Source organism: Semicossyphus pulcher, unplaced genomic scaffold, assembly GCF_022749685.1.
Source record: "Semicossyphus pulcher isolate SPU_LCO1_2020_fin unplaced genomic scaffold, fSemPul1.0.p SCAF_14, whole genome shotgun sequence".
Lineage (NCBI taxonomy): Eukaryota > Metazoa > Chordata > Actinopteri > Labriformes > Labridae > Semicossyphus > Semicossyphus pulcher.
In genome coordinates, this window is record NW_027211648.1 from 20751792 (window position 1) to 20766745 (window position 14954).

Genomic DNA, 14954 nt, shown 5'->3' on the forward strand with positions numbered 1-14954 from the left:
CTTTTCCTCCCTTGTTTTTTTTTTTACTCCAACAGATATATAAATCAACAGCTGTTACTGCCAGTTTGTGTTGTTAATGTTATTCTGCACCAATGTTAAAAGTCCAGTTTATTTACTTTTAGAATGTTGTCATGAGGGTCAGTAAAGCTTGGAATGGAGATCCTAGAAGCAGGGGCATCTATTTAATCAAAGATGCAGTTGAGTTGTATTAAGGCTGATGTAGTATCCAGTGTTTTAGGTGCTCAGCCCATACTAGAGAGCAAAGGATATCTCAGCCTCTGCTTAAATTTTGACAGAGCTTATATTAATGTGTTGCTTTATGGAGTTGCAATACTATAATGTTGGAGTACACCAGGATTACAATTAATGTGTAGCATCCAGAACACTGTGAACCCATCAGCTTCTTTCTAATGTAGTGTCATCATTTTTCTCATTTATTGGGCCTGAGCTATAATAAAAACCCTTTGCTGCATAAGTATAGTTTGATTAAAAAAAATGTATAAAATAAGTTTTATATTATATTCTGAGTTGAGGCTCAAATTAAGAAAGGAAGAGAGAAAATATGCTGCTTAACAGTCAGGTATTGCAGATTACATGCACTAGGGGGCAGTGTCCCTCTATATAGTGTAGGTTAACTGAGAATTTCTGTCCACTCAAACTGTGGTTATTAACTCTGTCAAGAACAACTAATTCCCTTTAAAGAACAGAAAATCCAATTTAGCTCTCACAAAAGGAATTTATGATACATTTTTCACTGCTTACCACTAATCACAGCTATTCAAAGCATGGTGACCAATGGTGCTCCCACAAAGACATCCAGCTGCACTGGGTTGGTAGGTAAATGAAGTTGGGAGTGTGCACCATTTGAATAATGCCAGTCTTTGATGTTTAAACTGAGCATGATAGCAAACCATTCTACTCTTCCTTCTTTTTCTGCATGTCAGAATCGGATGTGTATATCATTGGGGATTTTCTGCTCTGCTGACCTGTGGGTTTCGAAGACTCAGTCAGTGATGTAACCTTTAAAAGGAGCACATTATGGGCTGCCTCCCATTTTGATTTGAGTGATAATTCATTCATTGAGTGCACTAGGAAATTTTTAGAGATAAAAAATCCCTTTGCCAAGGACACTGAATTACAATGAATAAAAGAAGGCCTCTGCTCAGCATTCTGTCACATGCCAGGCTTCCCAAAATACGCTTGATTAACCTGTACAGCGAAACAAATGCGGGTAAAGCGTCTCACTTACTTTCTCTAGATGAAGCAGTGCCTAGGTTTGGCATAAATTTGTTTTACACACAATCCTCAATCCCTATTTTATTGCTGTTCTTGTTCCAATTTGGCAACACATTTTTTGGCAGAGTCAAGCATTTAGAATTAACAGATTATAATAGGTCTTATTCTAGCCATCTGTATTTGGCACAGCTGCACTTCCCATGCCATTAGGCCAAAAATTCTACAGCAAATCCAGCTTTTTTAGGAAAGGAAGCTTTAAATGAGAAATTGCGGGTATATCGCTCTTGTTTTTCTTGACCTACTCAATTAACATCAAGTACTTGAGCAATTTTCTTGGTGAAAAAACTCTGGACCCCTGCCTCTGTACCCATCCCCAAGGAAAGCAAGCAACATGAAGAAACAAATGAAAAATAAATCGGTCTTTCTAGATCCCAAAAGATATACTTGCCTGCTTTATGCTATGATAAATCTTACTTATTTTGGTGCCCATGTATGAATAAATCCTGCGTTTCCTCTTTCATACTAAGATCTGTTGAATTTTGGACATCCTGCTCAGGTGCCTACCTTAATGTGCAGTTGGACATCTCTCCTTTCCCCCAACAGAAACTCATTGATTTTTTCCTATCAAACACACCTCCTTTAACTATGACCCTTATTGCTGGTTTGAAAGTCACAATATGTCAATAATTGGCAAATTGTGTGTGTACGATTTTGAGTGAGGCATGGTTGTAGCAGAGCATCAGTTATTTAAAAGGTATGCACCTGCCTGCGTATGTAGAGATTGTTTGGTTTTAATTGCTGCACTGATTCAGTGATGATTTCCCCTTGGAATCATATTTTGGACAGAATAATCACAGCACTATGTCACGGCTTTTTGCTTCAGAGAGAAAGTAGAGATGGTGTTGACTTCTTTCCCAATGGTTGCACTTTAGCTTGTTGCGCTCGTGTCAGAGTTTTCATCTATTAAAATATCTGGTTGAGCAAGATTTTTTGGAAGCCGTTCTCCTTAGTGGTTGGTGAGGTAACAAAATTGGGCTTGGTATGATTTGAAAAGATACAATTATAATGGTCCCAATACCAAAATATATATATTTTTTCTTACTTCCACTTTTTACTTTATTGACCAAGTATGTGGGCACATACAAGGAATTTGACTTTTTCTTTACTCTCAATGTACATACACACAAATTGACATAGCCTACTACACTTAAAACAAGGACAAGTTGTAACCTTGAGGACTGTTTTCACACAACAAATGCTTCATGTCGTCCAGTCAGCAATAATATGAATAAGCATGTTTTCAAAAATAATTAGAATATCTATAATAATCTATCATCCCAAGTTATTATGTGCCAAAGAATTATTTTGGCTGGTAGACAAAAGGTAGGCTACCGAAGTTCAACTAAAGCATACACAAAAAATTGTTTCTGTATATAGTTATACTTTTTAAATTGTCATAATGTTGTTACTGTTGATAGTCTTGTTAGTTTATTTCCCTTTTGACTATTAAAAGTATTTTTTAATATCATCATCATCATTCACAAAGATGTCAATATATAACTGTGCTTAACTCAGCAGAGTCTCCTCCTCATCACCGTGGAATGGGGCATCTTTATTTAAAGTCTGATTCTCTCTAACTTCTTTTTTTTTAATCGGACCCCTCACCTCCAGATGTCCAGCAGTAAACTCTCTGATGTAGTAGCCTATGGCCTTTCTCCTCACAACGTTCCTCAGTTGTTCAGCAGGGTGGCAAAGGACGGCCAGGGTTACATGCAGAAGAGGGGATAGGATGCACTTGATAATACTTAAAATGAAACAAAATCAGCCATTATTTGGACCAAAAATTGAGACTGCTTCCAGAGGAAAAACATGCACATAACACAAAGGATTTAAAGTACAGGCTAATGGTCAGTTCTTACTATGATTCACAATATCAAGGTGCTTTGTGGTGCTTTATCAATCTGAACAGTTTTTTTTTATCTGGTCAAGAGATTGTTGACATTTCTACAGAATAGACGCTGAATTTAGCAGCTCGATGAAGAAGAAGCCATGTAGCTGAATTAAACATGAGAGGTCTGAGGACAGCCCGTGATATGACTGCAAAATGATTTGCCACAGAAGACACAGGGTGGGTGTAAAACTGTACCGTGTATTAACAGGAGCAACAGCAACAAAAGCACCGCCCGCCCGGGATGCGAGCGCTGCTGCTAAAACAACCTCACTCGCGTGATTCCACAAACGGGCGTCACGCACATTATCCGGTTAATTTACATACATAACACCGCCCAGGGGGACGAACATGTTAATCCACCATCGATTGAAAGCTAACCGTAGAGAGGAGGTTAAAAACAGCTGAAAGAAAGTTTGGACAAGTAAGGGCTGTTTTAACTCGGGTAAGTGTTTCGACAGAAACGTAGAGGCGCTTGTCGGGCTCTTTGCCCCACTTTTGGATTACAACATGGACGCTTTGAAATCCGCTGGAAGGGCAATTATACGGAGCCCCAGTATCGCCAAACAGTCGTGGGGTGCTGGCAGACACAGAAGTGAGTATTCAGTTATTCAGAGCATTGCCATGATGTCGTTAGCTTACGCTACTTTGGCTAAACAAGGCTAACTTAGCTAAACCGAGCTAGCATCGACAAGGAGCTAACATTACAACCGGCGTTTATGTTACTTAGCGTTACTTTACAAGTCGTATATAGACGTCTGCTACTATTGTTGGTAACATAGTAGCTGTCAGTGTGGGGATCGATGGACAGGCCGAATGTTGGCAACTTAGAAAACGGGTGGTCTATTATTAGAGCGAGTATTTAATGTCGAAATTGTTTTTGTTTTGCTTCTGAACTCACACTTATTGACAGCAGCGCCCCACAGTTTGTAAACCAGCTCCTGTTGAGGCTTTTAAGCAGAGTAGTTTCCGCTCTTCAACTTGTTCTCCGCATATTGAACTAGTCCAGTGTGTTTCTCGTTCCTATGCACCCGGACCAAACGCGACCGCATGTCACAACAAAACTTAGAGAGTATAAGAGTTCTTATAAGTCCTGTGGTTGTATGCCACGTCACTCTTCTGACTGAATATCACGGATCGCAAATGCAAAGAGAGGCTAAGCAAGGAGCTTAAAAACTGTGAACTGGGCTGTTGAGCTACCGGATAGAGACGTAGGGGAGTCACCGAAGTGAAAAGCCATGTAGAGATGAGGGGTTGTCTTTCTGGCAAGGCTGTTCAATCCTAGCAACGCACTGTTGCTAGGCGATACACTATGTAAAACAAAAAAAAGGACAGACTGTATAAGGAGTGGTTGCAGAGTCTAAATGTTACATGGAAGTTTTGTATAACCCTTGTGCCAAGCCTGAATAAGGGGTTAAGCAGAATAAGGTTTTACGTGGGGGTTCCATATGATGCCTCGCTTCAGGTGCTTTGCACCTTCTAATGTGTACAGCATGACTACTGCGACTATGCTAGCGTCGCTTTCACATGAAGGCTGAGCTGACTAAACCTATTTTTTTTTTTTTTGATATCCTACACAAAGGGGGAATGTCCCCAGCTCCTTTTCAAGCCCCCCTTATTTTTTTTATTTCATAGACAATAGAGCTCTTGGCAGCAAGATGTCACACGTGCCAAACAGTGGAATCGATGCTTTGTTTTGGACCACTCCTCTCTGGGGGGCAGTGATGCACACACTGCACAGTCCACATTTGACCAGGCAGTGGTCACAGAGGTCTAACGACTTATCAATCCCTAAAACTGGGACCTCAGGCTCATAGTGAGATTTGCCATGGCTCCACATTCAGACTGTGGAATAGTACTATCCACCCCTTTTCTGCTGCTGCCACAAAGGGACGATCAAGAAGACATAAGCTGGGGGTGTCGATCATTTTATTGTGTGTGCATCATATTATCATCTTTTTTTTCCACCCCTGTTGCTAGTTTCACTGGAGCCTCCTGTTTCGTCTGTGATCAAGTAACTGTTAATTTTTCTTTGTTTTTCAATCAGTGGATATAATTATAGGCTTAACTGTGCAGTAGGCACCAGAGAACTGTAGATGATATGAACAGAGAGGCAACTTGTTCCATCTTGTTGTGGCAGTAATCTTCTACTTCACGACTGACCCTGTGTTTTTAAACAAGATGTATCCAGATACTTGGGCAATTTATAGGAAAGTAATACAAGGTAATTACTTTCATAGTGACTGAGGTTTTATTACATTTAAAATACAATAGATTATCACATGTCCATACATAGTGTGAGGCACATCTCCAGTAATGTTACCTCTCCCCCTTGTGAGTGGGCTCGTCCTTGTCAAAGTAGCCTAGCACTACATTCCTTTTCTCCCACTGTCGGTGTTAAATCTTGACAGGTTCCAGAACTGTCAAAAAAAAGTGTTCTCTATCTGACATGTCAACATGTAAATTATGGCTGACATTGGCGCCTGCTCTAGCCTGTTTGCCTTTGCACTTCTACTGCAGTCTTGTGCCTCTGGTTGGACGAGAATGTGTCAGCTATGTCATTTCCTGCATGGTTTAAAACAGCTCAGTTGATTTTGGCAGTCTGCTGAGCTGACAAAATATTTTTCTCCCCTGACCTCTCATTACATCCAAACAGTTCCCTCTTTTAGGTAGGGAATGTGGAATGTAACATCAACACTCTTTTTAGGTCCAGAAGGCCTCTTTTATGTTCCATTCCCGATCTGAAAAATGTGGGTGGCAGACAATCCGTTTCTGCATTGAAGAGAAACAATTCTCTCCCATGTCCCAGGTCAATGAACTGTCTCCTGTAGGATTGTCAATATTGAAGCAGCTACATATCAGAATGTCAGCAGACCCATGCATATGGCTAATTTGGAGTGTATATGAACTTAAACTATTTTAACTAAATCACATTTAACAACTAGATGTGTGAGTCTATGTTGTTGAAATATTTCACTGGAGATTATAATTGGTGTAACTGTTGACTAATTTGCATATGTAATAATTCAGAAAGCATCCCTGTAGTGACAGAAATGACAGACACAGTGGGTCTCAATTACCTGTTTTTCACTCTTCTGTACCTTTATTTTTTTTCTCTAACAGACAGTGTAGGGTCTGCGCTGGCCAGTCAGTTTTGGGTCCCCTACACAAAGTCAGCCAAGGGGGGCTGCCAGGCTGTAATGGAGATTGCTTCCTGCAGGATTCCTTTATGGAGTTGTTAAATCCTCAGTGATTTATCACCCTGTTCGATCTTCTGTATCTATATGCTGTGTCTGTGTTTGGAGTAACATGTGAATGTGTTTGTAGACAGGACTGCACGATTATGCTTGGTCACTGTTTCTCCCACAGCACAATTTGTAATTCATGTAGGGAAATGGATGGAATGTTTCTGTTTCAGCCGACTCAACGATAGGATACCTTAAACATCAGAATTGTTATCATGACCAGTAATTGGTGGTTATTTGAAGTATGATGAGCTTGTCAAACATAAGCTGAGCTATTTTCAGATGTTTTTCACTTATCTATATTGTAATTGGCTGTGATTATGAATAATGTGCATGTGTTCCCATGTGTTTTTATTTCAGAGTAAAAACTATTTCCTTTAGAAAAAATATAACCCACGGGTCTTGCTGTGATTGTCCTGCTTTGAGACTCTACTGACTACTTTGAAAGACTATGTCACAGGAAGCACGGTGGCTAACAAGTTCCCCTTCCTGGTGAGAAATAATTGATGTAATCACCTTCAGCCATATGTGCAGACATATGGTCTGTGCGGTAGTTCACAGTTCTTTACCTCATGTCAGTATGGCATCTTGGTGACTAAAAGAACACCATCTGAGACTTTTACAACAAGGGGAAAGCCTATCAATCCCAATTAACTGCATTTAGACTGCTAACTTAGCCTGAGAGCAGTTAGTACCGAGTGTCCCCAACAATTACGACTCCTTCACAGTAATCTCTTCCTTGCAAGTGAGTTAAAACTAAACACAACTGCAAGCATGATAAGAGCCATAAAGCACCAGGAAGGCAACTGTTCGTCACCTGTAGTAAGTACAGCTTAACTTTTCTCCGACTTGTCAGTCAAGCTGTGGTTGAGGTCTATGGATGTCTTCTCGGTGTTTAGTCAAAGGAACAGGAGTGAAACCTAAGTAGTTCATGAAGCAACCTATTCTTCTTCGAGCTCCACTTTGGTAAGCATGTTATTCTGGTAAGACCTGCTTTTGTTGGCTTCTCTGATACATGTTCCAAAACTTTGTCCTTTTTCTGTTTTCTTCAAGGTCCAGAAATACTTAAAGCTACGACCCCCTCTGAGCAATGCCAGTGGCCGTGAATTCTTATGAAACCTCACTTTGCACAATCTTAACCTTAAACTCTGCTTGTATTTAGAGCCAGTAGGAATGCAAGGGGGGTTATTTTAATCAGGGGATCCTCCTTTACCTCTTATTGACCCGTCTTTCTCTCCTCCACCTGTCTCTGCTACTTCTGCTAGAATAACAAGGTGAAACATGTCTCTGTAAAGATATACACATGAAGTAAGGATGCAGAGAAAAGATTTATTGTGGAGCTGACACCCAGAACCCCCAAATCTCAACAACACATGAGAACACAATGAAAACAAAGGCACAGTGTATTTATCCTTCATTCTGTGGTGTTTTTATTCTTCTTGTTTGATTTAGAGGTCATTCCGGCGCATGGAAATAACAGAGAGCTCACTCTGAACCAAAGTCATGCAAGGTCAAAATCCTATTTGTTAATTATATAACTGGTCCAGGTAGGGCCCCATATTACATATCCATAGCAGTGCAGTTGTCTAAATATGTCAGTACAATTATTCAGTTACTGACATAAATTTACAAAGAGAAGAAGCAAATCCTTCACATTTGAAATGCTGGAACCCAACAACATTTTGTTATTGCTTAAAATGTAAAAACTAAAACAGTTGATTAATCACCATCACATTATTTTGTCAATCTGCAAATACTTCCTAATTTTTTTTTTAACTTTAGTTGCTTATAAATTTGTTTTACATTTGAGTTGCTGCCAGTGTGAGCGGTCCTCATTTTACACCCGTTTACATCCTTCTATTACATTAAAGTGTTTAGTTCATGTTCATTGCCTTGTGGACACACCCAACCCCCGTGTGATGGCATCCTAATTTGTCATAATCATTTGAGTTGCAATAGAAACTAGCTTCATCTGTTTGGTGTGGCTGTGCACAGGATGCTTTAGGGGTCAGTTTCAAAGCCCTGCTTCATTTTGAGAGTACATTCTGGCCTCAGCTGGTCATCAGCTGTAATCCCTGACTGGCATGACCACTCATTTCTCCATCCTCTCCCTATCCTCACTTTCCTTCTTTGAGTGGATTTAGTCAGTACTGACGGACATGTGTCTAAATGTTTCGACTTAAACCATGACTATAAGACTCTTATCCTCTTTAAATCCTTTCCTTATCCAAATGGAATTGTTTTGAATGGTCATCAAATGAAATACGGATAGCTACACAGTCGTGCAGCACTTCCTTTGTATTAAGATTTATTCCTAAATATTTCGTATGTGTTGAAGAACTACAAATAAGTCTGCTGGTGTAAAAGCCGAAATTACAGGAGCTCATAGTGCTGATGGACAAAGATGGAGGAGGCCACAGGCTGCTTGGTGAGAAGATCCCCACTGACTGTTCATCTTAGTATTTTTGTATCGTTTGCTCCTTTAGCCTGTAGTATCTCTGAGGTTATTTGTATGTAATTCTATTTTTGAATTTGTGTATGTCACACCTGGGTTTCCTATGATATCAAAAACATTTCCCATATACTTGGCACAGTAGCTGAAGTCAACAGGAAGAACAACAGTACTGGATCAGTCCTCGTACCAGGCAGAGACAGATGGTGACAATTGCTCCATGTGTAGTTCTTTTTTCTCTCTTAACAATGCTTTATCTCAGCTGTTTCCCAGTAATAGCAGTGTCTCTCTTTAAGGAATGCAAAAGATGGCTCACAACTCCTACCTGCACTGTAATCAAAAATACATAAAGTGGTTGCATAAGAGTCTGCAATAGAGATGTAGGGCTTAACTTTTTGTTTCATAGTTAGAGGTTGTCCAAGTCTCTCTCTTAACCAGCTTTGTACCACTCTGTGTGTATCCCTCCAGGCATCTTTGCTCATCTGAGTCGGCTGTTTCTAAATTAGTTCCAAGTGTCCTGATTGGAATCTAATAATGCTGAAATGGGTCTTTTTTGCATGTGCCTCATTGTTGTGAGATACGAAGAGGTCATTCAAACCAGGCCTAGGTCAGAGACATTAAATAACTTTACCTTTTGTTTTCAAGGTTTTTGTTTGTGATTTGTCTTTACGGTCTAGTCTGTTAATATTATTCATCTCATGTTTTCTCTGTCATAGACTTTGCATTTGGTGACATGTTCTAGCATAAGGATGAACATGGGAACTGAGGTTTCTTTGGAATTGATTCCAAACACATTATTATGTCGCTGGAAAAACTAGCTTGACATGTCTTTAATATTTCCCTGAAGAAAGTAGTCCCAGAAAAATTCACTGTTGGTTGTTGCTAAAATCTTGTGTCCAGCTGTTAAAGGAAATTCTTAAAACCTTTGGTTTGTTTGAGGTGGCACCCAAACATATGGGCTTCTCTTTGACATTGTGTGGTTCCATCCCACACCAATTTCTTGGGTTGAGAACCAACTTGCTCGTTAGCTCACACAAGCAACCCTCCAGAGCAGATAGTGTTATGTTTTTCCATAGTTAAACACCGAGTCTCTGAGAAGACCATATGCAGGTCAGCCAGAGTACACACCTTTTCTCTATATCTCAGCATGATGCACATCTCCAAGCAAAGTAAAAATGTAGACCCTGTTATTGTCCAGGTTTTAGTGCTTGTTTCACTTTCTGGAAGAAAATATGTTTAAGAACAACAGGAGCCCCAGTGGGGATTTATTAATTTCCCATCTTGAGAGAATACATGCAGGTGGGCAGGAGTATCTTCAGCCAGACCAAAAACAATGAGTCATTCACAGTTTGGGATCCAGAGGGCTCAGATAAGCACGCTGGGATTCTTTACTCTCATTCATCCACTGGCACAATTGTGAAACCATGCGAAGAGCTCTCAGTGCTCACAAGATCCTTTCAAATCTCAACAAAGGGGAAATGTTGATGCAGCAGGCCTGACTTGTGGAGCCTGTTGGAGCTGTGGAGTGGTGGTGTGGCTTTGATTGTTGCCCCGAAAGTCTTTTTGTGTGTGTTAATTTGATAAACCAAGCAGGGCCACTTTGTTGCTAGCCCAGGGTGAGAAACTAGCATTATCCATTACAGTGCTGATAAAATTATGATCACATTTTAAAAAAACTTAATTTCCAACCCTTTTGTAGCCTCCTTCTCCTCTATAGAGTCTCACACGTATCATTCATGACACACTCAGTCATATATAGCCTACTGTATATCTGTAAAATGCCTGCTTGTGTCAAAACAGCTTTCTAGCTAAATCTGTTAAATTTAAATAATGATTTCAGTAAAACGGATGTTAAAGGATTTCCCCGGATACTGCTAGAACATTAACCTGTACTGTCTGATGTAATAAAATAATGCCATGTCACAGTAGGTCTTACTCATTCATACTCAAGTTATGTCATCTTCATTGATACATTTGCTAAATGTATCACTGACTATGAAGAAGGATAGGCATCTTTATTTCATCTTTGTCAGTCCTATGCAGTTGGACAGACATAGTTTGTATGTAGTAAAGAATTTTAATCAAAGTTGTGTGAATGGCACTGTGGTGATTTGTGTCCTAAGGCCTTGTGTCGCTGCATGCATATCTCCCTCCATGCCAGCCTCCGGTTTATTAACTACATTATTGAGCCTAGCAGAGCACTCCTGCTGTTTCACAATGATTAAATTGTTGCATCTGACTAATTTTCCATTAACATTTTTGTATGTGAATTTATGGTGGTAATTGTGGCTGACTAATTGGCTGCTTTCTTTTCATTTTTTTGCTGGTGATTGACTTAATTACAGGATTACATTACTTTTCTCTTGTCATTTATGAGCCGTTCTTCATTTTTAAATGTTTCTCTGTCTTCCCGTCCCTCCTCACTGACTGACGTCCCCTCTTAAAGCAGGGGCAAGTCCAGGATAGAAGATCTTCTCTCCTTATCACAAACGATTAGCGACCGTCCCGTGTCCAAATTGCCTGGTTAATTTCCTCCATGTCGACCGAAATGCCCTCCGCATTGACCAACCCTTCTCATGCCATAATGCAGTGCAGAGTAAGCTTTCGAATCCCTTTGATTATGATTCGTCAGACCTCTGTGCTGTCGTACCTCTCCTGAGCTCTTGTTACATCAAAAGGGCCCTTCTTCCTCTTCATAAAAGTGTTATGAAAAGTCCCAGCTTATGTATAGTCTCAAATGTTTGTATTAAAAAAGAGGTTATGATCTTTGTAGCATGTTTTGTTCAACAACAGTCTTGTGTAATCACTGGAGGAGCCCAATGACCTCAGCCTGGGCTGACACGCAGGGCTCTCCGACAACAGACAGGCTCTCTGTCTGGATTTCTGCTCAAAGGTACATTGAACCGCACAACTCCAATAACCTGCCCGAATAGTACACCATAGTACATGCAGTTACCGTTGATACTGGTGTCCCTCTCCATTTCAAAGGACAGTCTCGCTAAACAGAGGTAATGGGATTAAGTTGCATGATGTGGCGTGAGGCACATTCTTGAATAATTGTTTCAGTTTTTGAGAGATTTTTTTAGATTACTTTCTTTGAAATGGTAATACAACAGATTTTAATAACTCAGAATGTGCGTTAAACACACCCAGTCTAAACTTCCATCAGACACATTTTTGTCAAAAAAACATATTGCTTCATATTGACTTGTACAATAGTTCATGTGAGGTGAACTTGCTGAGCGAGGTAGGAGCTGCATTTATTTTCCTTGCCCCCCCCCCCCCCCCCCTCTCCTGGTAGCTGTGCCTGTGCAGTGTAGGACATGTCTTAGCAGGAGCAGATGGGGGGATGGGGATGTTAGAAAGGACTTTATACTGGTTGTCTGATAACAAGCTGATTAAGCTTCAATAAGTGGCTGTTTTCTGCAGACCCTGACCAGCTGATATGTGCCTAACACAAATATATATTTCCCCCCTGAAATCCAAAGCAATAACTGTCTCAAAAATCCATATTGTTAGGATTCTAGCATTGAGTAAGGCAGACTGCTACACTTATGCACAATCCCACATGAAATAGGGTATTTATGGACAGCTAAAACCAGCTTAGAAACGGGTAATGGACAGACAGGAGAAGTAATGTTTGGAGTCTTTTGCTAGCTTCTTGCTTTGGACAGAGTATGCATTGGCTTTGATATTAACCATTGTAAATGTAAACTTTTCTCCCATTTCCTTTGTGTTGCAAAGGGTTGGTTGAGCCTTTCCTTATTTAGGATTTCCTTGTTTATTTAATGGAAGCTTTTAAGAATGGAAGCTTTAAGGTCTATTTAATGGACCTTTTCTCCATTGTTTTGTTTTCAATAAAGGGTACATCAAGTTTGGAATAGCAAATGGGTAGATTTTAGTACAAGAAGTGTTCTGGTTTCCGTTTGTGGTACATTTGTAGTCCAAGTATTAACCAGTCATGTATCAGCAGGCTTTGGCGTATGCAGTAAAAACATCTAACAATGATTTGACTTGTTATTAATGCTATTTAAGCATTAAAAATGTTGTCCCTAAAATTGATAAATAATTCTGATTTATAATCATGATCTCATATTGGTCAAAATAATCTTGATTATCATTTTGGTCATCATTGTGCAGCCCTAAGGTGCACTTTTTCATCATCAGCTCTGCCAGGCTTATAACACTTCAACATAACTGTAAATAATCTCATCAAAAAGTTCTGCTTATCTAGCTAACTAAATGTGGCCAACAACCACAAATGTGTTATCCTTACTCGATTGTACTACCTACTACTCACTGCCACTGAGCATATTTCCAAGTTGGTAAAAATGCATGCTAGGATACTTCTCTTCCCCAGGTTAACACAAGTCAGCTCTGACAGCATCCTATGGTAAATTTTGACTTTACTTGGCTGGATGTGGCCTAAATTGTATCAATTTCCAGACCACAACTGATGACATTTCATGTCCATAAGAGCACATGGCAAGACAAGGACATCATTTGTCCCTTTGAAAATGGCAGAAATTTTAACCCCGACTTATGCTGACTTTTTTCCTGCCAGCAGCTGTGTAAAATGTCTGCGAGAAGTTGTGGTGAGCCACTGTGTGAACGCAGCAGGTAATAGTTGGGAACATTCACCGTGAGCAAGTGGGTAGGGTGATGACCTTTTATATCATGCTGCCAGTTCTAAACCAGAAGAGCGGCACATAACAGGATGATAAAACATCCGAGGTTGAGGAAGTAGAGGACAATAGCAAAGATGTCTGCAAATTTGAGAGATGAAGAGATTCTGTAGCTTATGGCTTTGAGGGTTGATGCCGAAATGAAGGACCTGTGTGAAAGGGAAAGGTAGAACATTTGAGGGGCAGAAGGTCTTGAAATTTAAGACTGGTAAAAGCCTCAACAACAGAACAACAGATTGTACTATTCAGTTGAGGGCTTTAAGGTGACTAATTCTTTATTTGTAAGACTTACTATTGAGTGGAATATCATTTGGGAGTTATTCAAGATTGACAGATGCTGGAAGTGAAAGATTCTTATTTTCAATCCCCTATAATTTGGAGGTCAACCAACAATTATTTCTTATGTTTGTGTTCACTGGGCCTTCACTAACATCTGGCATGAGCGTCTCTGTAGTAGTGTAGAAGACATTTATGTGATGATTCGTATGTGTGTAAGGGGGGTGAGCTGGGCAGCAATGAAACATTTTAAAAAGGGTCTGGGTCCGGTGATGACCTGCAGAGTAAGAGGCATTACAAGGCAGAGTAACCCTACTGGCTCATTATCCAAAATATTTGTTGAAGATGATTGGCTAAACAAACATTTATGCGTACCCGCATTGATGTTGGCAGCTGCAACCTCTACCTGCTTCCCCAGTCTTATCCCCTGGCTCATTTAAAGGCAGTGTCGCCCAGGCGAACAGTGCTCACTGACCAGCCAGAGCTCCAGCACAGTCGAGAAGCCTTTGATGTTTTCTCTAATCAGCACCGCAGCTGCAGAGAACTGGCATGAAGGGGGCTGGTACTGGGGGAAGTGCTGGATGGGGGGTTGGTTGTGTAAATGCAAATGTGACCAATATGAAAATGGATTATTGTTCCATACAAATCAGCTCTCTGGGAATATGCACCAGTCTATACAATAACTCTAGTTCACAAGTTTCTTCCTTGAATGCCATTTTGCAAGTTTTTGAAGAAAGCTGCTGTTTCATAGCTTTAACTGATCCTATGATGTTGCAGATGTTTTTTTTCTTTTTTTAATATATTCAACACTTCTTATCATCTGCATATAGTGTTCTTACAGTAACGTGAATGAACTGTACTTATATAGCGCTTTTATAGTCTTGTGACCACTCAAAGCTGCTTTACACTACATGTCACATTCACCCATTCACACACACATTCACACACTGATGGCAAAGGCCAAGTGCCAATCTCCAATCAGATGTATGCCAAATACCCGATGGCTATGCCAGCGGGAGCAATTGGGGTTCAGTGTCTTGCCCAAGGACACTACAACATGTGAATCGAACCCCCAGCCTTTCGATATAAAGACGACCGACTCTACCACTAAG

The 14954-nt window shown here is 40.2% G+C and overlaps 1 protein-coding gene across 2 annotated transcripts in view; it reads left to right on the plus strand.

The window, feature by feature from the left end:
- Nucleotides 1-3519: 3519 nt before the first annotated feature.
- Nucleotides 3520-14954, plus strand: part of ldlrap1b (low density lipoprotein receptor adaptor protein 1b) — a 33984-nt gene continuing 22549 nt past the window's right edge. For both annotated transcript variants that reach the window (XM_069661855.1, XM_069661856.1), the window contains exon 1: nt 3520-3779. In XM_069661855.1, coding sequence (XP_069517956.1) covers nt 3695-3779 — 85 coding nt within the window. In that variant the 5' untranslated portion in view covers nt 3520-3694. The remainder of the gene's footprint in view (nt 3780-14954) is intronic.